The sequence below is a fragment of the Bos indicus genome, chromosome 25, assembly GCF_029378745.1.
Source record: "Bos indicus isolate NIAB-ARS_2022 breed Sahiwal x Tharparkar chromosome 25, NIAB-ARS_B.indTharparkar_mat_pri_1.0, whole genome shotgun sequence".
Taxonomy (NCBI): domain Eukaryota; kingdom Metazoa; phylum Chordata; class Mammalia; order Artiodactyla; family Bovidae; genus Bos; species Bos indicus.
This window is the reverse complement of record NC_091784.1, coordinates 27,245,697-27,268,300: the sequence shown is the minus strand read 5'-3', so window position 1 is coordinate 27,268,300 and position 22,604 is coordinate 27,245,697. Positions and strand designations below refer to the sequence as shown.

Below are 22,604 nucleotides of genomic sequence, written 5' to 3'. Positions count from 1 at the left end.
GTGTCTCCTCCGCCCAGGCACTGACAGGCACCATGCCCCACCAATACCCAGCACTCACCCCGGAGCAGAAGAAGGAGCTCTGTGACATCGCTCACCGGATTGTGGCTCCGGGCAAGGGCATCCTGGCCGCAGATGAGTCCACCGGTGCGGGCAGGGCACAGGGGGAGGAGGGTCCGGGGTGGGGTTGAAGGGCTGACCCCTTTAATTCCCATGTGATGCTTTCCTCCAGGGAGCATTGCCAAGCGACTGCAGTCCATTGGCACCGAGAACACTGAGGAGAACCGGCGCTTCTACCGCCAACTGCTGCTGACTGCCGATGACCGCGTGAATCCCTGCATCGGGGGCGTCATCCTCTTCCACGAGACGCTGTACCAGAAGGCCGATGATGGGCGTCCCTTCCCCCAAGTTATCAAAGCCAAGGGCGGCGTCGTGGGCATCAAGGTGAGGGGGCTAGGCCTTGGGGTGGGAGATGTGAGACGAATGTGCATGTGCTAAGTTGCTTCAGTCATGTCCGACTCTTTGCAATCCTATGGACCATGGCCCACAGCTTCCTCTGTCCATGGGATTCTCCAGGCGAGAATACTGGAGTGGGTTATCATGTCCTCCTCCGGGTGATCTTTCCCACCCAGGGATTGAACCTGCTGTGTCTTTTGTGTCTCCTGCATTGGCAGGCGGGTTCTTTACCGCTAGCACCACCTGGGAAGCCCAGTGAGATGGATGAGGGGCAAGGAAATCCAGGATAACAGGCAGGGGTCGTGGTGGGGATGAACTGGGTGGGGAGACTTGGGTGGAGTCTGCCCTGATCGCCTCCAAATTGTGTGTAAGAAGCCAGTAACTTATGGGACTTGCTTGGCATTTTAATCTTTGTGATTTTAAAAGCCACAGGTTATGTTTATACTATTGAAAAACCAGAAGCTCAAGGCCATGAAGTGTTTTGCTCACACTTAGTAAATGGTAGAATTCAAGCTTATCTGTGTGTATCTTGCCTCTTGGGACCAGATACCATGGCTAAGTGAAACACTGGCAAACCAGGAAGGATACTTGAGAGATGAAGTAAAGCTGGGACAGGGTGGGGCTACAGAGGAGAAAAAGGCTCTAGAGCAAGAGTTTTTGTTGTTTTTTAAATACTATTTATCTGCTGCGCTCGGTCTTCATTGCGACACACGGAATCTTCCATCCTCGTTGCGGAACACAGGTTCTTTAGTTGCGGCGTGTGAGATCTAGTTCCCTGATCAAAGATTGAGAAAAGGGCACCAGAGACCACCTCCCATCCTATCTTGTTGCCCTCCACCCCCGCAGGTAGACAAAGGTGTGGTGCCCCTGGCAGGAACAAATGGCGAGACGACCACCCAAGGTGAGAACCGCTTAGCTCCTGGCCCTACCAACCAGCCCACCCTGGTCAGTACCCCTCTGGGTGCCCAGGCCATGTGGGAGCCACCTGCCCCCTCCGCTGGCTGGCTCTGACCCCTCCATCCCCTCTTCAGGGCTGGATGGGCTGTCGGAGCGCTGTGCCCAGTATAAGAAGGACGGAGCTGACTTTGCCAAGTGGCGTTGCGTGCTGAAGATCGGGGAGCACACCCCTTCTTCCCTTGCCATCATGGAAAACGCCAACGTCCTGGCGCGTTACGCCAGCATCTGCCAGCAGGTGGGCCTGTAGGTCCCCAGCAGGCCACGTCCCACCTAATTCCATTCCAGTGTGGCAGCTGGCCTGCCACCCACCTGCCAGCTTACCCCAAGGCTCCGAATCCTCACCAAGCTCCAGGCTTGTGTCCACGAAGGGCTCTGCAAACAGAAGGGCAGAAGAGGGATTATGTGGGTGGATCTGTGGAGACAGCTAATCTCCTCCGATCTGTTTTGAAGTGGGGAGGGCTGTGTAGCCAGGAGTCCTGGGGATAAGATCTTGGTGAATAGCTGTGGAGGGCTGGAGGTGGGGCTCTGGGTTAGGAGGCCTCACTGCTACCCTTCCCTCACCCCGCAGAATGGCATTGTGCCCATCGTGGAGCCCGAGATCCTCCCTGATGGGGACCATGACTTGAAACGCTGTCAGTATGTAACCGAGAAGGTAGGTGGCCTGCCTGCCTGGGCAGTGAGGTGGGCTAGGGAGCTGGGCCGGGGCCCCTGGGGTGACCCTCGTCCCCCAACTCCACCTCACCCCACTTCGGTCCCACCCTGCTGTAGGTGCTGGCTGCTGTCTACAAGGCTCTGAGTGACCACCACATCTACCTGGAAGGCACCTTGCTGAAGCCCAATATGGTAACCCCAGGCCACGCCTGTACCCAGAAATATTCTCACGAGGAGATTGCCATGGCAACTGTCACAGCGCTGCGCCGCACAGTGCCCCCCGCTGTCCCTGGTGAGACCCATTCCTCATCTTGACCTCTGGGAGGTAGATGGACTTAGCCGTGATCCTTGTGCCCATGTGGTCTTGATTTTCAGGTCAGCTTCTAGGGCCTCCTTCCAGTCCCCTGGGTTGCTTGACTACAACCCGTCTCCCCATGTCACCCCCTCATTCTACAGGGATCACCTTCCTGTCCGGAGGCCAGAGTGAGGAGGAGGCATCCATCAACCTCAACGCCATCAACAAGTGCCCCCTGCTGAAGCCGTGGGCCCTGACCTTCTCTTATGGCCGAGCCCTGCAGGCCTCTGCCCTGAAGGCCTGGGGTGGAAAGAAGGAGAACCTGAAGGCTGCCCAGGAAGAATACGTCAAGCGAGCCCTGGTAAGGATGGGTCAGGAGGCGGGCAGGGTGCTGGGGTGGATGGGATTCTGAGAAGGGACCTTCTCACTCTGGCTCCTCTCCCCTCTTAGGCCAACAGCCTTGCCTGCCAAGGAAAGTACACCCCAAGTGGTAAGGCAGGGGCTGCAGCCAGCGAGTCCCTCTTCATCTCTAACCACGCCTACTAAGCCGACGTGTTCTAAGGCTGCCCCCTCAACACTCCAGGCCCCGTCCCCTCCCACACTCACTCTTGAAGAAGAGGGGGGGGGGTTCATCTGGGGCTCCAGGCTGCTCTTTCCCGTCACTCTTGCCTCCTTGTGACATTGGTGCCTGGTGTTGTCTGTGTACGCTAACTCCACCGTTTCCAGCCTACTGCCAATAAACAGCTATTTAAGGGGGAATCTGGTGTGCATGTCTGTGGTCTCTAGGGCAGGGGAGGCCTGGGGGAGGTGGCAGAGCTCAGAGAAGAAAGAGCCCTTGCTTTATGTTCTTTCTGGAGCAGAAAAGTGGGTGAAGGAGATGGGCTCCTTTAGTACTCTGTTTGATGCTTACCCGGGACTTCATGAGAAAAGCTTGTGGATTTTCTTCCAACTAGCTAGTGCTCTGCTCCTTCTACCAGCAGCATCTGATAAGGCCTTTACAGTTAGGAAGTGTGTGTGTAACTGCCATTCTTAGGAGGCTGCAGCCTCAGCCTCAGTTTTAGGCCCAGAACTCATAGGTATAGAAGGCCCCTGTGACATACACAAAAAAATAGCCACTGACAAAAAGTAAGCTGTCCTGAATCTGTAAACTGGGCAACATGATAAGTATTCTGTAGGAATAGGCTATTATTCCCAATTCTCCCTTAGGACATCTTGCTGGGAAATTTATTGATTGAAACAAGATTATGAATGCATATCTTTAATGCTGTTGAGCTCATCAGTCTTCCCATCTTTAAAAGGAGAAGGGCTGACTTCTGAGCTGTGGAACCCCTTGAAGAACCTGGGATCCTAACACCCACATCAACAACACAGACACACAAATGTGTACCAACAGAACTGTGGCGCTCAGGTTCCAGGTTAAGAATTGAACCTCTGTGGCTTCTGCATTCAATGCAGCCAGAATGAGGGTCCTGCACTTACCCTATGTCATGCCGGGAACCCTTGCCCATTCACCCAGGCTGTGGAGTACACTTACGACATCAGATCTTTTCAGGTATTAAAAATTCTAGTCATAGCCAGGGACTGCATTAGTCCTGCCACTGCCCAAATTTCCTGATGTGAACTCTTTCCTGTCTGAGCTCCACTCTAGAGGAAGAAAAAAAATTTTCATCTTTTTGATCTCTGCGCCTACTGAAGCCCTATAGAGTCATCTACATAGAAACCTAGCACCTCTTGGGAGTTAAGAACTTTGTCCTTTCCTTTTCTCTGCACGTTTGCATCTGTTGCCTACATCCAAAACCGAACTGTATCTAGTGTCCCTTCAAATCCGCCAGCTGTACCTAGCCTCACTCAGCTCTCTGTGAAACAGTCTGAAGTAAAGCAAATAAAAATTGAGGGGCCATAGAAGATAGCAAAATGGACATTCCAAAAGGCCTCTAGCACCAAGAAGTTTGTTTAAAGACCAGTCACTTCCTCTGCCTGCAGCAAGAAACTAGGGAAGCAGAGGACTTAAAATGCCAGTATAAGGTGTTTTTATTATAACGACAACATGAACACCAGAAAGAGTAAGTGGCAGAAGGTGAAGAAACTAGAACTCAGGACACAGCTTCCTGGGTTCAAATCAACTTTGATTCAAATCCAGAGTTCTTAGCTATGCAACTGTGAACAAGTTACTTAACCTCTTTTAGCCAGGTTCCCTTTCAAAACAACCAACAAAACTGCAGACAATAAGCAGCTGAGTTCAAGGGACCATTCTGGAATCAGGGAGGTCATGCTGACTGAGGTATATACTTGGTGTGGGGAACGTGGAGTCCTTATGGCTTCTAATTTCTGAGGTCTTCAGGGCAGAGATTTCTCTGGGACCCTGGAAAGAGACTGGAATTCCTTCACCCACTGAACAAATACTTGTGTATGCCAACTGGGTCCAGCCTTGTTCAAAGTAAGCACTGGGCTGCAAGTGTGAACAGGACCAAGTTCCATCTCTCACGGATTGTAACGGGGGAAGGTGAAAGTGTTAGTAGCTCAGTCGTGTCCAACTCTGCGACCCCATGCACTGTAGCCCACCAGGCTCCTCCATAAGATTTCCCAGGCAAGAATACTGGAATGGGTTGCCATTCCCTTCCCCAGGGGATCTTGCCAACCCAGGGATCGAACCAAGGTCTGCATTGCAAGCAGATTCTTTATCACTTAGCCACGAGGGATCAGTACTGGGGGGAGGTCCATTAAAACAGGTAAACAAAAACTTGTAACCTAAAGCTACAAGGCGGTGCCCCAGCTGCCTGAGTTTGAGGTCCCTATCAGCCTTCCCGGTGCCAATCAGCTTAGCCTACCACCACTTCCGCCCGCTCGTTGCCGACATCCGGTTCCTCGGGCTTATTGCCCTTCTTAGGCTTGAGGGGGTGGGGTAAGGGAGCGGCGAGGGAGGGGGAGTGCGTGTATGACGCCACATCCGGCTCGGGGCGGAACTGGTCTCCCGCTGCTTCCGCGGCGGGGCCGGAAGTAGAAGCGGTGGTGGCGGCGGCCCAAAGCGAAGGGAAGGAGGAAGAGAGGGAGCCCGAGAGCCAGAGCCGGAGTCGCCGCGGCGGTAATCGTCGGAGAACCCTCTAGGCCACCGTCCCCAGCGCGGGCCCGCGGAGTTCGACGGGAGTTAGCGGGGGGCGGCCCGGGCTGCGGGACGCTGGGGGCCCTGGGGCCGATGTGAGGGGAGGCGGGAGTTGGGGTGGGGGGGCCCGGGCCAGCTCCAGAATCGAGTTGTCCCCGCTGACCCGGCGCCCCCTAGGAACACTCTGATCCGGGGGTTCATCTTCGCCTTTACCAGGAGACCCCTGTGCGGTGCGGAGGGGGCGGCGGCCCCGGCTCTGACCCGCGCCGGGGGGGTGGGCCATGGCGGAGATCAGCGACCTGGACCGGCAGATCGAGCAGCTACGGCGCTGCGAGCTCATCAAGGAGAGTGAAGTCAAAGCCCTGTGCGCTAAAGCCAGGTGAGCCCGCTGGCTCCGGGGAAGAGAGACTTCGGGTTTCGGCCTGGGGTAAACCCAGCTGAAAACTTTGGGCCTGGCTCATCTTGGAAGCTTTCCAGAGAGGAGCAGAATAGGGCCTCTTCCCTCCAGGAGCTACCAGCCTGTTGGGTGAGGACAGGCCTGGATAAAGATACTTGAAGTATTAGATGATGTGCTTTCAGTGGAGTTAAGTATAGAAAATACTTACGAAGCTCAGGGGAACAACCCTGTCGGGGGGTGGGGGTGGGGGCGGAGAATAGAGAATGTCTCTTGGAGGAACTGAACTTTGGGATAAATCTCGAAGAATAAGATGATAAAAGGAGGTGTCAGCAAGAACAGGAGTTCAAGGCAGGAAAGCTAAAGCCTCTGTGGTTTATAGTATTCTTTTAATTCCAGTAACAGCCCTAAAAGGTGGGTGGAATTGATCCCATCTTACCGGTGAGGACTCTCATATTCAACAGTTGAAGGATGGATCCTAAAGCCAGTTTTTCCTGTCTTGTCCCTTTTCGGGCCATAATGCAAGAAAGTGGAATTGGATTACTCATATTGATTGTGGGAGCCTAAGAAATAGTAGTAAATAAGCCAGAGGAGAAATAAGCAAGGTGTGAAGGGAGGCCCAACTAAGGGTTCTGGGGGAAGTAGGATGAGGTAGTGATTAAGAGCCAGGCTTTGGAATGTGACAGCACTGGGTTGGAATCAGCTTTACCACCTCCTAGCCATGTTGGTGATCTTGTGGTCTCTGAGATTGTTTCTTCTTCTGCAGATACTAAAGCAAGATAATAGTACTTACTAAGATGGTTGTAAAGAGTATGTTGGTGCTTGGAATGTGTTTAGGTTTTGGTTAAATGTCAGTGTTAGACAAACATTAGGTGTTATTGTTCCTACTTTGTGGGAAGAGGGCAGTGCTGATAAGGACAGAACTTACTAGAAAAGCTGGCCTTGAAAGCTGAAAATAATTTGGAGGGCTGATGGGGGCAGGCCCACTAAAGAAGGGCATTCACAGCAGGAGGAGAACAGGGATAGAGGTCTAAAGGGTGTGGGCAGCTGTGAGGAGACCAGTTACCTGCATCCTGAGGAACTGTCTGTGGCTTCTACACACTGGAGAACTGTGTGGAAGGGGTCAGCAGAATTACCTCACTTTTTTTTTTTAACAACAGACCCGCTGTTCACCTTGCCTTACACTGGCAAAGACCTTATGTCCATTTCCTTCCCATAGCAGTCCTACAAAGTTGGAATAATTTTCCCCATTTACAGAATAGGAAGCCATGGCAGTGACTTGACCGAGGCCACCGATAAAGTGGCCATTGAGCTCTTTGTTTGGTTTTGCTTCACAAAGACCTGTCATGGCCAGGCAGGGCCTGTGTGGGTTTGTTTAACGTACAGGGCCCCCTTTTAAATGCTCGTCTGTGATCCTTCATGTTTTGCCAGCTCAAGATTTCCCTGACCAGAGTAGCCCCAAGATGTTTTCAGATATCCCTGCTCCCTCAGTCTTCATTGGCATTTTTTTTAGGAACTTAAACTCATTGCTGCCTGGCACTGTTCTTCTTCCTGTAAGTTTCATGCCCCTCACAAGGCCTGGATCAGTGTGGCAGTGATGATAGCTAACGCTTGGATAGTGTGGGATTTTCAGAACAACAGAAGTTAGGTGTTCAGTCTTCATTGCTCTTTGCAGCCCTGTGCAGTGGGCAGGGCAGAGGTGAGTATTTCACAAAAGAGGAAACTGAGCCTCTTACCCCTGGTCTCACAGCTGATCGGAGGAGAAGCTGGTTTTGGATCCAGGTCTTTGACTGTCCTCCACGCTCACTACAGCCGTCTGACAGCCTGGCAGACATGTAGGCTCTGTGAATGGCAGCAGGGTGCTACTGAGGAGTGGGAGGGCCCTGTCCAGCTCATGAGATGGAGCTTGGAGGAACTCGGCTCGGGCCTGAGATGGCCACTGTTATTCCAAGCCCAGTCTGGAAGAGGCCCATCTCAAGCATCTGGCTGTGGCCTCCTGGGGACCAACCAGGGCCCCAGGCTGAGACTGGTGGTGTCAAGAACTTTCGCTTGCCCAGTGGATACCGAGACTCGAGACCTTGAAACTGCAAAGGCCTGGGAGCTGCATTTGCTCCTATTAAAAACATCAGCAGTTGAGAACAGCAGAAGGTTTTGAATGAGGTGGTCTTCAGGATGAAGTATAGCTTTGTCATCTGTAAATGGTATGACCCTGGTCCAATCACTCTTAAGTCTCCAAGTCTTTGAAATTCTTGCAGAGCTCAGATGAGATCCTGCATATCCAGAGACAGCATCTCATTCTTTGGTCAGTGGTCAGCAGTGAAAGTGAGCAAGCGTGAGCCCTGAGAGGGCTGGTGCCAGGGCCTGGTTCCCACATTGCGCTGAGGCCTTGCTGGCATGGAGGCAGGTTTTGACCGAGTCTGTGGAAAGGGCTGGTATAAAGTCTCAGGAGATCTCTTCTCTGAGTTCCAGCCACCCTCCAGCTTTGTGACCTGGATCCTGCCCCTTTTCTCTCTAAACCTCAGTTTCTTTGTCCAATGAGGATGGAAAGAACCTCCCAAATCAGTTGGAAAAGTATTGTAAGCAGTGGTATGAGGATGTTTGGTACAAGATGCAGGACAGGTGGGAGAGCCTGGCTGCTCTCTGGCCCCTTGGATCACCACCAGCGGCTCTTCCCATTCCTGGAAACCAGGGCACACCTCCCTGGAGCTGCCTTAGTTACGCAGTGCACCCTGAGCCCAGGGAGCTCCTGGTCTGGTGGGAAGGGACTGGCCGAGAGAGTGATGGCTGAGCAGGTGCCTCCCACATCAGATTCACTTGATAAGAGCCAGACCCCAGAGCAGGCCGCCTTGGTTCAGTTCCTGTCTGTGTGACCACAGCCGGTTTCTTCATCTGAGCTGTGGGAATCATCATAGCACCTGCCTTTGAGGGTGGTGGTTTGAGTGCCCGCATCATCCATGCAGAAGTCTTTAACTACTGACCTGGCACATGGTGTGAACTGCAGTGTCCTCGGCTCCTGTGATCGTCAAGGACGAAATCTAAAAGCACAGCGCTACTTAAAGCTGGGTGTCCGTAATGGACAGTGATTTCCATGTCAAGCTCGTTCAGGCAGAAGTAGATCACGCTGCAAGGAAAGAGGGAACAGAGTTCTCGCTTCCTCTGAATGATGGAAGAGTGGCAACAGCATGTCGCCTTGAAGGTGGATCCGATGGCTGGCCTGCCCAGGGCACCACTCTTGTGCCCAAGAACATTCTAGGGGAAGAAGGCCCCTGGGGTGGGGAGAGACGGGCTCTAAGAGCCCAGCCAAGGCACTGTGTGGACAGGAGGAGGAGCTCTGTGTTTTGGGAGTCGTTGCCAGATGTGTGAAAGGGAGCAGCCAGGAGGGTCAAGGCCAGGAAAGTCCCAGACTCCTTGGGAAGGCCTTGGATGCTGAACAAGAGCTGGGGCTTTGGCCTGTCGACTGCAGGGAACCACAGAAGGGTTTTGAACTTGGGGGCTGTGGTCAGCCTCGCCTGGGGGAATTGTGCACCTCCGACCTGGCCCATGGAGGTTCAAGCCTTATCCTCTCTTGCCCTGCAGAAAAGGTCAGAAATTGGGTTGGGCTGGCCCGGCTCTGGTAACTTTGGTCTTCTGTCTCCAGAGAGATCTTGGTGGAGGAAAGCAACGTGCAGAGGGTGGACTCCCCAGTCACAGTGAGTACCCGCCGTCCCTCCACAGCCTAGCGTGGTCTGTTAGGCCTGTGGGCGTCCTCCTTAGTCTTGTGGGCTCCAGGGTCTACCCTCATCCCTGGGAGCCCCATCTTCAAGAGAGCCTTGCTAGAAGAAATGGCAGTTGTGGGCATGGTCTTTGGAGTCACTGGAGGGATGCTCTTGGCCTGGGCAGAAGGACTCTTTAATTCGGTGAGTGAGTGAACTCCACGTGTTCTGTGTGTTACCAGTGACTTTATTTTGGGTGCCTGGAAGGGAGTAGGGAGAGGAGGAGGCCAGGTCCTCTGGGAGCTGCAGGTCTAGCTGGAAAGAATTTGCTTTAGCTCTTGCCCACAGAATAGTTGGTACTCAGAGTGGGATGAGGGGATTGGGGTGGGAGAATAGATTTTCGACTCTGGGAATTAGAGGCTTTCAATCCAGGGAAGATCCCCTGGAAGAGGAAATGGCAACCGGCTCCAGTATTCTTACCTGGAAAATTCCACAGACAGAGGAGCCTGGTGGGCTACAGTCCATGGGGTTGCAAAGAGTCGGGCGTGCCTGAGCACGTGCACGCACGTACACACACACTTGGCTCGGCCGAGACCGCTAAGGATCTTCTAAACAGGGACTTCCAGGTGGCTCTTGCCCTCTGAGATGGCCCACATTCTGTCTGTGGAGTGTTTCTCTAAATAAATCCATTTCTTACCCATAAATAAATGAGGCCAGGACTTCCCTGGTGGTCCAGTAGTTAAGACTCTGTGTTTCCACTGCAGGAGTTGTGGGCTTGTGGGTTTAATCCCAGGTGGGAACTAGATCCCATGTGCCATGCAATGAGACCAAAATTTAAAAACAAGTAAAGCAGTAGGGTGTTTTTGAAGGACAGCCCCTGGCAGCAGGGCTTTCAGACTGTGAGTTCTGACTGCCTCCTCACTTCCAGGTGTGTGGTGACATCCATGGACAATTCTATGACCTCAAGGAGCTGTTCAGAGTGAGTGTGGGAAATGCCAGGAAAGGCGACCAGGGGGTGACTGCAAGACCCCTTTAGTTGAGAGTGGATACTTTGGTGACAGGGTTGGGAGTCAGAGGCCTCTAATTAAGTGGGCCCATTGTGGAAGAAGGGCCTCGACTTGACTGGAAGTGGGCCGCTGCAGTGGGTTGCGGAGAGTTTAGGACCAAGCTGAACCTTCTTCCTCCCTCCCCAGGTGGGTGGCGATGTCCCTGAGACTAACTACCTCTTCATGGGGGACTTTGTGGATCGTGGTTTCTACAGCGTCGAAACGTTTCTCCTGCTGCTGGCACTTAAGGTGGGACTCCCTGTCTTCTGGAGCCAAGACCTGGGTCACCTCTGGTCTGACCTGCCTGCATCCTTTGTGCCCTCATCTCCTGCCCCATCCGCCCCCAACTCTTGAGCTGTGCTGCTGGTGATGGACCGTTTCTGCTTGGGTGGTCAGGCAGCTTTCCTTGACTTGGGGGCATCTGATGAGGTCGAGGTGGGGGCGGCATCATAGCGGGAAGGAAGAGAGCCTCACCCTGTTCAGAAAGTGGCCTGGAGTGGAGTTCAGCTGGATACAGTATCCGTTGGTGGGAGAGAGGTTGTAAGAGGCCAGATGACAAGGTGCTGTAAATGTCTTGCTAAGGGCTTGGTCCGTACCTGGTGGATGAAGGAGGGACGGTTAGGTTTGTACTTGAAGTGGGAGGTGGGAGGGAGTGTGAGAGGATTCAACTTTGCATCCTCTGGAGGCGGGTCGGGGCGCCTGTGAAGTGAGTGTGGCACGATTCGGGCAGAGATGACCGGAATCTGGACCGGGGTGGTGGTGGTGAGCGTGGAGCGGGGCTGGCAGACATGAGGACGTCAAGGAGGGAGGGACAGGCCCTGCACGGTGACTGCCTCCAGGTTCGCTATCCTGACCGCATCACCCTGATCCGGGGCAACCATGAGAGCCGTCAGATCACCCAGGTCTACGGCTTCTATGACGAGTGTCTGCGCAAGTACGGCTCGGTGACCGTGTGGCGCTACTGCACTGAGATCTTTGACTACCTCAGCCTGTCGGCCATCATCGATGGCAAGGTAGGCCCGCCGCGTAGCTCCCTGGGGACAGGAGGGCTGGGAGAGGTGCCGGGCCTGAGCCAGTCTTGCTCTCCCCATAGATCTTCTGTGTGCATGGGGGGCTCTCCCCCTCCATCCAGACGCTGGACCAGATCCGGACAATTGACCGAAAGCAAGAGGTGCCCCACGACGGGCCCATGTGTGACCTGCTCTGGTCCGACCCTGAAGGTGAGGTCAAGAGCTCTGCTCTTAGTTTGCTGAGTGACCGAGGGGGTCCTGTGGTTAGATCAGGTGCCTGGAAGGGATGGCCCCAGGCAGGTGAGTTTGGGGCAGAGCAGGGCTGGTCTTCACTGGCATTGGTGCTTGATGGCCAGTGGGCTGGCATCCTCTATAAGGAGCGGGGATGAGGGTAGCTGGGTGCTTTGAGCTAGGGGGTGGCGGTGGGGGGGCATGTATGTCATACCTCAGGGGCTTGTTGAATGTGAATCATCGGCTTCCTGAATGTGAAGGGGCTTCTGCAAGGATCAGGCTCCCAGAATGATTGCCCCCAGAACTCGCCTGCCAGTGCAGGAGATGTAAGAGATGCGGGTTCAGTCCCTGGGTCTGGAAGATCCCCGGGAGGAGGGCATGGCAACCCACTCCAGTATTCTTGCCTGGAGAATCCCAAGGACGGGAGCCTGGTGGGCTACAGTCCATAGGATCACAAAGTCAGACATAACTGAAGTGACTTAGCACGTACACACAAGGAGCTCTCGTGTTGTGGGCATCAGCTAGTATGGAGCATCGCCGAGATGAGAGCTAGGCCTCCCAGCACCAGTCTGGGCCTCTTGTGCTGTGACATGTGACACCAGCCTCCGCTCCCTCTCTGCCCTGTCCCTACCTCCCTGCTGGCTGGGCTGCCCTGAGTCACAGGTGCTGTCCAGCGTGCTTACTGTCAGCACCTCCTTTCACTCTTGCATGTACCTGTTTGGACAGTAAATTAGATGGTCGCTCTGATAATCAGGCGGCTCCAACTATCAGGTAATTCTTTCTTCTTTGGAGCGTATCCGCTTCAGCGTTTGCTGTCCTGTCCCGAGGCTGCCTCAGAATACCTTTGGGCCCTGTGTTCTTGCTGCACAGGCCTCACTGGGGGAGGGAGGCAGGCTATTCTGCGAAGAGCAGCGGGCAGCCCTGAGGATGCAGTCTCACCATCCTGTCCCTTGCTTGCCTCAGACACAACAGGCTGGGGCGTGAGCCCCCGTGGGGCCGGCTACCTGTTTGGCAGTGACGTGGTGGCCCAGTTCAACGCAGCCAACGACATTGACATGATCTGCCGTGCCCACCAACTGGTGATGGAAGGTTACAAGTGGCACTTCAACGAGACTGTACTCACTGTGTGGTCGGCACCCAACTACTGCTACCGGTGAGCTGCCTGGGCTGGGGAGGTTGAGGTAGGGATCCAGGCTGAGCCACTCTATTAACACTGCTGCCCCTGCCTTCCCCTGCCTTCCAGCTGTGGGAATGTGGCAGCCATCTTGGAGCTGGATGAGCATCTCCAGAAAGACTTCATCATCTTCGAGGCCGCTCCCCAAGAGACACGGGGCATCCCCTCCAAAAAGCCCGTGGCCGACTACTTCCTGTGACCCCTTTGGCCCTGCCCCCCTCCGGCCCCCGGACCACTGTGACTCTGCCCTCTTCAGACGGAGGCTGGGCGTTGGGGGGCCTGTCCCCGGCTTTGCTCTCCCTGCAAAAGAGGGCACTTCGAGGGTGAGGACTTTTCTGGAGAGGCTGGGAGCCTCAGTTCCATGCTCCTCCTCCCGTCTCCCCACTTGAACCATGAAGTTTCCAATAATTTTGGTTTTCTTTTTTTCCTTTTTTTTTTTTTTTGGTTTGTTTTTAGATAAAAATTTTGAGAAAAAAAAAAAAAAAGAAAAAAATTCTAATAAAAGAAGAAAAATGGTCTTTCGGTTGGTGTTGACTGGGTATGAGCAGCCTGGGACCTGGGATTCATGTCAGGACTTTGATGCCCCAGAACCCTAATCCTGCCAGCAAGGTGAGGCTCAGCCAGTCAGCTTGCCCACAGCCTCCTGGTCCCCGTCCAGTGCCAGTGATTGCTCCTGGGGGCTTCCTGAGTGCCAGGGAGAAGGCTGGGTTCTCGGGCAGCCCCATTTAATTCTCAGAATGGCATGTCAAGACAGATTTCTCCATCTTTCTGAAGAGGAAGCAGACCCCGAGCATTGACTTAGATTCACAAGGTCAAGCAGCTGGAAATGACAAGTCTTGATTGGGGCCTGCGTCTCCTCTGCTCACCCAGCCCCACTCAGGGCCAAAGACCATTAGCCCAGTGTTTCCAGAGCACTGATGTCCTTCGAGTTTTATTAACAAAAATACTCTGGACCTGAGAACAGACCCGTGTGGCTCGCCCTGGGGAGAGGGGGTAGGACTTGTAGAGCCCAAGGGTGAGGCTGGGGGTGGGAGTGCTGGTCCCAGGCCCCATTTGGCCAGGCAGAGCCCCCTCCATTCACACCGAGGTGAGAGCCTGGAAGGGGAAGCTGGCCCCAGCTGGACTCCCAGCGGCTTAGCCAGAGCTTTGAAGCCAGAGGGGGGTGGGAGCGAAATCAAAGTGTGAAGTGGGGTGAGGGAGGCCCAAGGCAGCCATTTGGTGTGGGGGAAGGGGTAGTGGAAGTGAGGGGGCAACAGGCCTGGGGGAAGGGAACTGGAAGATGGGGAGGGAGGCAGGCAGGGGGCTTAGCAAAGGCTCAGTACATTGGTTTGGAGCCCACATCTAGGTAAGCCCCAGGCCCAGGGTAGGGCAGTGGGAAGGGGCCCCCTTGGAGGAAGTGCGAGGCAAAGGATGCTGAGGGTGCTGCTGCTGGGTATCCTGAGCCTGCTGGCCCGGGCTGCAGCTCCAGGAAGGCGGCTGAGTAGGGCGCTGGGCGCCCAGAGTCTGGAGCCTCCGGGAAGCTGGGATTCCTGAAGAGCGGAAAGATATCAGGACAGGGGAGAGGGAACCTCCCCCCACCTCAGCCCGGAACAGCCCAGCCCTGTGCCCCTGACCCACTCACCTGGTTGGAAGGTGACTGGGGGCCCCGTGGAAAGCGGCAGGGTGCAGCAGGTAGGCCTCAGCACTGGGGCCACCGCAGGGAGGAGCTGGGGCAGGGGCAGCTTCCCCAGGCACTGGGGCCTGCTCTGGGTCTGACTCCCGAACATCCCCACCCAGTGTGGAATCACAGGGACCACCTGGAGCATCTGGGGAGACAGAAGGGCCAGAGCGGGTTAAGGAGGATCGGCATCTCAGGCCTGGTCCCATCACCTCCGGAACGACACTTACCTCCACTCCCATAGCCCGCTGTGGCTGCCGGCTCTGGGCCCCGCAGTTTCCTCTTCACACGGGCATCTCGCTCCCTGGGGGACAGTGATGATGATGGTGATGATGATAATGGTGATGATGATGGTAATAATGGCGCTTAAACCAGGTGCCAGGTACTTCACCCAGGGACCCTATCAGGTAGGTGCCATTATTATACCCATTTTACAGAAGAAGGAATGGAAGGACAGAGAATTAAATGACTAGAAAACAGCAGTTGTTTAGTTGCTAAGTTGTGTCGGACTCTTTTGTGACCCCATGGATTGTAGCCCGCCAGGCTCCTCTGTCCATGGGATTGCCCAGGCAAGAATACTGAAGTGTGTTGCCATGTCTTTCTCCAGGGGATCTTCCTAATCCAGGGATCAAATTCACATCTCCTGCATTGGCAGACAGGTTCTTTCCACTGGGCTACCTTGATAACTTGTCAAGAGCGAGACTGTTACATTCATCAGGGTGATCCTTGAGTTAATATCTATCTCTTCTGCCTGACTCTAAGTGTCTTGAGGGCAAAGGCCAGCTCTGAGGGGTTAGGGTTAGTTAGAAGAAGCTAATGTCCTAACCAAACCTTTACAGCCCACCATAATCTGGCTCCCTATTGCCTCTCTCACTCCACACCAGCCATACTGTAGCATGCTCCTACCCCAGGCCCCTGGCATGTTCCCAGATACTCACATGGTTCCCTTCCATACTTCCTCCGAGTCTTCACAAACGTCCTCTTAGTGAGGGCTTTCCAGGACTCATCTCTCCAGTCCTGATCTTCCTTGCTTTTTTTTTTCTATAGAACTTATCCCACATATATATCCCTAACATATTTACTTCTCTTGTTTACTTGTCTGCTCTGCCCACTAGAGTATCAGTTCCATGAGGGCAGGGGCTTTGGTTTGTTCTGCATCTTCACTGCCTAGAACTGTGCCCGGCACATAAGCAGGTACTAAATAAGTATTTGTCAGATCAATGAGTGACAACACATGTTTACTTACGTTGGGTTCCAGGAGTCCAGCACAGTGCCCAGCACACAACCAGTAAACATTTGATGACAACGACTGAATGAGTGAATGATGCCCACCTCTTACAGTTTCGGCCATTCTCCCGAAAGCCCTTGGCAAAGGGGTTGGCTGCAATCTTCAGTTGCGTGATCTGGGGGTGGGGGGTGGGGGGAGGATGCTGTACACCCAGAATCAAGACTCTTGCAGCCAGGGCAGGGTGATGCCACCCGCTCCAGCAGGGTCACTCACCCGTGGGTTCTGGTAGGCTGTCACAGAGATGAACGTGGTCTCCGGGAAGCGGAAGGAGGCAACGCCCCCCCAGTGTTGGCTGCAGAGCTGGGCTGCCCGCACCAAGTGTATGCGGGGCTGATACTTATGCATGGAATGCAAGATCAGCTGGGAGGGAAGAAAGAGGAGTGACTCCCTACCCTGGTCCCACTCCAACCCTCATGGCGGGGGCGGGGGGGGGGGGGGCGGGGGCGGGGGTGTTCCAGCCTGGGCCTCACGTGGCCATGGGGGTCCAGTGTGCTGTTGGTGAGCTTGACACGGTGGAAAGACACAGGCTGCCGCATCCAGTGGGCTCCAGTGGCAGGGGAGTCCGGGTGAATGTAAACACGGTCAGGCAGGCGGGGCTCTGCCTTGCCGCTGGGCTCCCAGCGCCGGCCCTGCCAGCGGTAGCGAGCCCCATCCACCGGGACCACGTCCAGAAGAAACAGGTAGCGGGCCTCGGGGTCCAGGCCAGTGACTGATACTCGGCAAGCAGGGAACATGCGCCTGGAATGGGGGAAGGGACCAGAGAGGCCTGGAGCTACCCACTAGTCAGGGGTGAGCACAGCACCAGCAAGGTGGCATAGTCACTGGCTCATCCAGTTCTGTCACAGAGACTCGAGGAACGTGGAATCAGAACTCAGAAGGCAGGATCTTAGAGCTGTAAGCCCTGTCTCATCCCATTTTACAGATAAGAAACAGGACAGACAGGTCAGGTGATGTGACCAGAGTCACACAGCAGGGTAGGAGCAGAGTCTGGACCCCTAACCCCTCAAACCCACTTGCAGAAGCAGGAGTGACACACTTTCCCCCCAGAAATCTTGCCAGGAGCCTTCTGCTCCCCACCCTGGTCTCCTTACTTCATCTTCAGCACCAGAATCTACAGCTGCTGGACAAACTTGCTTCAGAGAAAATAAAAAGAGGACTCACGTGCTAGTGCCTGAGTCCCTGGGCTAGAGAAAGACCCACTGACCATACTGACCATACCTCTGCCAACAAGATGACCCCAGAACTAGTCACATACTGACCCCTGATCCTGGCCAGATTTCCCTGATGCTGGTCAGTGGCTGGCCCTTGACCCCCGTTATAGTCTGAATCTTGAATCTAGGTGCAGACTGACCCCTTATCTAGGCCACATACTAACTTAAAGCCCAGCTGGACTTCCTGTCCCTAGCCCAGAAAGATCTAGGACCCTTGCCATAGGTTAGTTCCTAAACCAGTCAGACCACAGACTGACCCTTGACCCTTGCCACAGAATGACCCCTGACCCAGGCCACAGTCACACTCTGAACTCAGGCAGAGGTCTAGCCCCCTTAGAAATCCCCACACTAGCCCCATCCCCAGGAACTCTGCCCTTCCCTCACCAGGAACACACTGGGTTCTCTGACCCTGGCCCAGCCCCCTCACCTCCCAGCTTTGGTGATGATCATCTCTGTTCCCACGGAGTTGAACTCTTTCCACAGCTCCCGGTTCTCCAGGCTCAGGCTGACTCCAGGGAGTGAATGAAGGCCCTCTGGGGCTGAAGGGGGCGACGGCTCAGTGCCCAGGGCTGGGGGCAGCGGGGGTAGAGGTGGGGGAGCTGCCAGAGTTCGGGGAGCAGCCTCAATCCCAGAGAGGAAGCAATCCAGTTTGGGAGTGTCCAGATCTGGAGATGGGAGGAGAATGAGGGGCCAGCTGAGGGCCACAGCCCCCACCCCAATTCTTACACCGAACTCAATTCTCTCTGCTCACCAGGGTAGCGGTAGCCCTCTGCCAGGGCAGGCGGGAAGCTGGAATCTGCTCCAGGCTGGGGGGGCCCAAGGCGGTAGCCAGTCCCCAGGGAGGGGTACAACTCTCGTGGGTGGTACATGGAGTAGTCCTGTCTGGCCTCGGGACACGCTGCCTACAGTGCCCCAGTGCTGAGAGATGCCCCCTTTATAGCTCACAGCTCAGCCCCTTCCAGATCCAGGATCACAGCCCCTCCCCTCTTTGGGGCCCTGGAGTTAGGCCGGGGTGGAGACCCCTGGGGCCTGGAAGGGGTCCAAGAGGGGGCCGGATACCTGGGTACCCTCCCCCCTCCCCTTCCCCCCAGGCTTCATTAGCCCCGACCCCCTGCCCCCTCATTACATAATTAACTCCTCGGCCTGATTGATCCCCGGGGCTCGACAGGGACGCAGTTTGGCGCTTCCGGCCAGCTGGTCCCCGTTCCCACGGGGGGAGCCCCGGCTAGGGATAAGCTACTGAGGGGCGGGGCCTGGACGCTGGGATGGAGCCTGGAATCCTAGGGCAGACCTTGGCGCCCCAGACTTTTCTGGCAGGTGACCCCCCACTTCACTTGGAGGACGAGACTTGGAGGGAGGAAGCATGACTGGAGGGAAGGAGCAGGGCTGGAGGGACGCGGCCTAAGCTTATTGTTACGCGGGGCACTGGGGACCTCGAAGAGTCCGCAGCCGAGGCCTGAACGCTGGAGTCCTTCCCTGCTCCCATTCTCTAAAACCTCCAGCCTCGGCCAAGTCTCAAAAGTTTAGAGACGTTCACAGCTCGACGGTCTCTGACCGCGGACGTCCCGGTTTCCCAGAAGGTCCCGCGTTGGGGAACCCTCGGAACTACACTACCCAGCAGGCTTAGCGCCGACCTTCGGCGCGAAGGGAACAGGCGGATGCCGCTGGGGCCGCTGGAAGCTGTAGTTGAGACGAGGTGGGCGGTGAAACCCGCTGCGCGGTTGCCTCCCAGGAGAGCTGCCCCTAGGCGGCGTCAAAACGCTTAGGCTGAGAAGATGCCGATCAGCTGAGGTCAAGGCCTAACGAGCTAGAAAGGGCTCCGGGATCTCTGCCAGCAGTGAGATCCGTCGCGGGTTCTAGAGAAGACAGCTGAGTCCCAGAAGCGAAGGCTCCCACCTTTGACCGCCGTGCCTACCCCATGCCTCCGGGACTCAAAGGGGAACAGGTCTATAGAGGCAGGAATCCGCATCTGAGTACCCCCTTCCCGATTCCACATGAGCCTGGGGCTGTCTCCACTCCATTGTTTTATTATGTACAAACGCTACAGAACAAGGGGAGCAGACACGCGTAGGGTAAGAGGGGCTCGGTGGGAGAACGTCACGGGGCAGATGGTGCACTGGGGCCAAGAGAGCAGCACACAGGCCATATCTAGAGGGCAGGCGGGGTAGGAAGGGGTTTAAAAACGAGATCCAAGCCAGCCAGATCGCAGGGAGGTGCGGGGGTGTCGTCCACTTTGTCCACCTTCCGATCTCCCCCCAAGGTCACAGTGCATGCAATAAAATATATGTACAGGAGCTGGATCCTTCCTCCGTAGGGGGCCTGAGGGTCCAGAGCTCCGTTCGGGTGAAGAGAAGCCAGTGGCGCCCCCTGGCGGCCAGGCCGGGCTGGCGCCACATGCGTCAGGAGCAGGGGTCAGTCCCAGCCGTTGTCTTTGATCATGTGGTTGAGTTCAATGATGTACTTCCCCTCTTTGTACTTCTGGCTGCTCTCGAAGGCCTGTTCCTGAAAGGAGGGAAGAGGCTGTTATGCTTGGAGGTAGGGCAGGGCCTAACCAAAAGGGTAGGGGTTGGGGAGTGAATATGATGGGCCCCATTTTACATATGAGGAAACTATCACCTAAGAAACCAAGCCACCTGCCCACAGACACAGAGCTGGTATATGGCAGGGCCAGGTATCTCACTAATAGGGGATAGACAGAACTCTCTGAGTGACAGGTACTTTTCAAGTATTAATACTAATGTTGGCTCCAACAGAGAGAGGATATGGAAGCTTCTCAGAAGTTCCAGGGAATACAAACTGGTAGCCTCAGGACCAATTTTGGCCTATGCATATGTTTTGTTCAACCAACAGAGAGTTTAATAAAAATAACTTTCAGATACTAAAACATGGGGAAGGTCGTGCTCATTCCATTTGGCCAGAATGTCCCCCTCTGGAGATCTACGTTGCCCCTTTTGCAGATCCACAGAATCTGCTTGGCTCTACAAGCACTTGAATTTTTGGCCTCTGGATTAGGCCACTTCTTTATTTTACAGAGGTCCAGAGCGGGCAAACCACCTGTCCAGGAACACAGAGCAAATCTATGGCAGGGCCGCACGGTTCTGTCTCTGCCCGGGGCATTCACCTCCCAGAGGCACTACAGCTCCAAGAGATGCCCGAGGATTCCTGTCCCTCGCAATTTCCCAAGAGCATCTCCTTTTGCTACATCTAATCTGATCCCCATAACAATCTTGGGTGTCAGTGGGTCCCTTTATCTTCCACTACCAATAAGGAAATGAGAGGATAGTGAAATCAGACGCTGAAGAACAGCAGTGGTGATGAGGGCAGTGGAAAAGGAGGCTCATGGACCCAAACTCTACGTTGCTGTGGGGTTTGGGGCAACTTCTCTGATCCTCTGAATGGCAATACGAAGCTGGGGGTCAAGGGTTTGGAGTTTAAAAAAGAGAGAGAAAATGAGGATTCTGGTCCCTGTTGTGTTACTTACCAGCTGTGTGACCTTGGGGAAGTTACCTAACATCTCTGGGCCTTCCTTTCTTCTTCTGTAAAGTGGAGATAATAACAGACTACCTACAGGATTGCTGTAATGAGTGAATGAGATAAGATATGCCAAGCATGTAACAGTGTCTGGCACATAAGTATTCAATAAACAGTCATTCTGATTATATCCTCATCTCAAAAATGGGAATGCTCGTGGCTGCGAGGAGAAGTGTGAGTTAAGAGAAAAACCTTAAAAGCCCTTGTAGGATGTGAGAGGAGAGAACATGGTCAAGGGAAGAAAAGACAAGTTTGACTTGGGTGACTTGGACCTGTACACCCTGAAAGATTACCAGATGACTGCCTGTGAGGAGGAGGTGATATGAGGTCAGGTCAAAGGCTAGCCTGAGGTCAGAGGTCACTGACTCACATATTTCCAGCCCAAAGTGGTCTTGCAGTTTTCACAATGGATGTCAGCGACAGCATGGAGGCCTGTCAGCAGCACCCGCTCCTCGGCTGGCCCGCAGCCCACGTTCACCCTGTGGGGACACGGGAGCAGTCCCAGGGAGGGTCCCTCCATCACAAAGCCCCCCTCTAGCTTGGATCCAACTGTATCTGTCCTTAGCACTCAAGAGAAGGGGGAGCACAGCTTCCTACCCAAACCAGGAGACTCTTGAGAGTCTCAGTATGATGGCAGGGGTCACAACTCACAACAGAGGTCAGAGAAAAGAAGACAGGAGAGTAGATACTCACACAGAGTTGAAGAGGTAGGCTCGCCCCTGACTGCCCTGGAAGGACTAAAGGGTGGGAGGGAGAGAGGAAGGGGTGTCAGGGCTACTGGTGGGGAGCTGCCAGGCAGCCCCTCTAGTCTCCCATTCCAGCCCCAGCTGTGACCTGGTTACCTTGGAGATGAGGTCGTCGTGGTTGGCCAGGTGAGCGCGGCAGTGGGCACAGCTATACCTCCGGTGACAATCATCCAGGTAGGCCTGAAACGTCTTGGGCTTTGAAATCCGCACCATGGCGGGGGCCGGGGGCAGTGGCCCCACGCGGGGAGCGGCCCACGGGGAGCAGAGGGAGCCCAGTGCCTGCAGGGGACGGAGTGGGCTGTCAGGACCCTGGCTACACACATGCAGGCACGCCCTGGGCCACGGGGACTCTCTCTGTCACACTTGGCTGCTGTGTTCTCTCCCCAGAGCCAGCAGCCTCTTCAGGGGCCAGAGCTCTCAGTTTTGACTCATGGAGGAGGCCTCAAGTTGCATCAATGGGGAAACTGAGGCTAGGAGGAGCCTCAAATGAGTCACCCACCTGCTTTCGGCCTCACCCCTGCTGACCTAGCAATTGAAACTGGAGGAAGGGGCTCCAGAATAGATGACTGTCAGTTCTTCGTTTAGGGGTAGCTTGCAAGGGGTTGGGGATTGTATGGTCCTTACGACCTCATCTGAACTGCAGGGGTTGGGGGTGACTTCCCTTGAGGTCCAGAGAGTTCACCTGGGGAGAGGATCCCTCACCTGGAGAAGGCAGGAGGCCTCACTGAGGGTGGAGGGTCATCTAGGAGGGGAGGGGCTCTTACCCGGGGGCGCTGGGGCCTTACCTATGCCAAGGGGGTCTTACCTGCATCGCGGAGCCTTACCTGAGACCCCGGGGCTCACCTGGGGAGTAGGGGTGGGGGGCGGGCGCCGAGGGAAGGGGCAGTCCTCGCCGCCGGGGCGGGGGCGCGGGGCGACGCGCAGCCCTGACGATGCGGTCCTCACCTCGCCTGGGCGCGCGGGGATCCGGTCTGCCGGGGTGGCCTGGCCTGGGAGAGGGGGGCGCTCCTGGTGGGCGCCGTCCCCCCCGGCCCGGGTTCGCAGCCGCCGCGACTTGTTTACACCGAGACCAGCTGCTGCCGCCGCTGCGGCGGGAGGGGGAGGGGGCCGGCCTCTGGTCCCGGCGGCCGCCGTGACCAATCGGCGTGCAGTATGCAAATGAGGGGGC

General features: G+C 55.3%; 4 protein-coding genes and 1 long non-coding RNA gene across 5 annotated transcripts; 2 read left to right on the top strand and 3 right to left on the bottom strand.

Moving 5' to 3' along the window:
- Positions 1-5: 5 nt before the first annotated feature.
- Positions 6-1,979, bottom strand: LOC139179725 (uncharacterized). Its single transcript, XR_011564061.1, has 2 exons — positions 1,732-1,979; positions 6-1,228 (listed from the first exon to the last, which is right to left on the bottom strand). It is a non-coding gene; the product is annotated as an uncharacterized lncRNA (long non-coding RNA).
- ALDOA (aldolase, fructose-bisphosphate A) lies at positions 24-3,115 on the top strand. Its single transcript, XM_019987674.2, has 8 exons — positions 24-144; positions 230-441; positions 1,300-1,354; positions 1,485-1,645; positions 1,979-2,062; positions 2,179-2,353; positions 2,518-2,717; positions 2,807-3,115. Exons 1-8 carry the CDS (start codon positions 33-35, stop codon positions 2,900-2,902), a joined length of 1,095 nt encoding a protein of 364 aa, XP_019843233.1. The 5' UTR covers positions 24-32; the 3' UTR covers positions 2,903-3,115.
- Positions 3,116-5,318: 2,203 nt separating this feature from the next.
- Positions 5,319-13,521, top strand: PPP4C (protein phosphatase 4 catalytic subunit). Its single transcript, XM_019988010.2, has 9 exons — positions 5,319-5,438; positions 5,673-5,835; positions 9,488-9,539; positions 10,471-10,521; positions 10,736-10,837; positions 11,428-11,601; positions 11,682-11,808; positions 12,793-12,982; positions 13,073-13,521. Exons 2-9 carry the CDS (start codon positions 5,738-5,740, stop codon positions 13,200-13,202), a joined length of 924 nt encoding a protein of 307 aa, XP_019843569.1. The 5' UTR covers positions 5,319-5,438; positions 5,673-5,737; the 3' UTR covers positions 13,203-13,521.
- TBX6 (T-box transcription factor 6) lies at positions 13,418-18,227 on the bottom strand. The gene is made up of 8 exons (XM_019988009.2): positions 17,911-18,227; positions 17,587-17,824; positions 16,419-16,686; positions 16,162-16,308; positions 15,993-16,063; positions 14,891-14,964; positions 14,625-14,808; positions 13,418-14,532 (listed from the first exon to the last, which is right to left on the bottom strand). Exons 1-8 carry the CDS (start codon positions 18,026-18,028, stop codon positions 14,319-14,321), a joined length of 1,314 nt encoding a protein of 437 aa, XP_019843568.2. The 5' UTR covers positions 18,029-18,227; the 3' UTR covers positions 13,418-14,318.
- Positions 18,228-19,165: 938 nt separating this feature from the next.
- Positions 19,166-22,514, bottom strand: YPEL3 (yippee like 3). Its single transcript, XM_070779889.1, has 5 exons — positions 22,382-22,514; positions 21,533-21,715; positions 21,384-21,427; positions 21,061-21,169; positions 19,166-19,661 (listed from the first exon to the last, which is right to left on the bottom strand). Exons 2-5 carry the CDS (start codon positions 21,647-21,649, stop codon positions 19,572-19,574), a joined length of 360 nt encoding a protein of 119 aa, XP_070635990.1. The 5' UTR covers positions 21,650-21,715; positions 22,382-22,514; the 3' UTR covers positions 19,166-19,571.
- Positions 22,515-22,604: the final 90 nt, after the last annotated feature.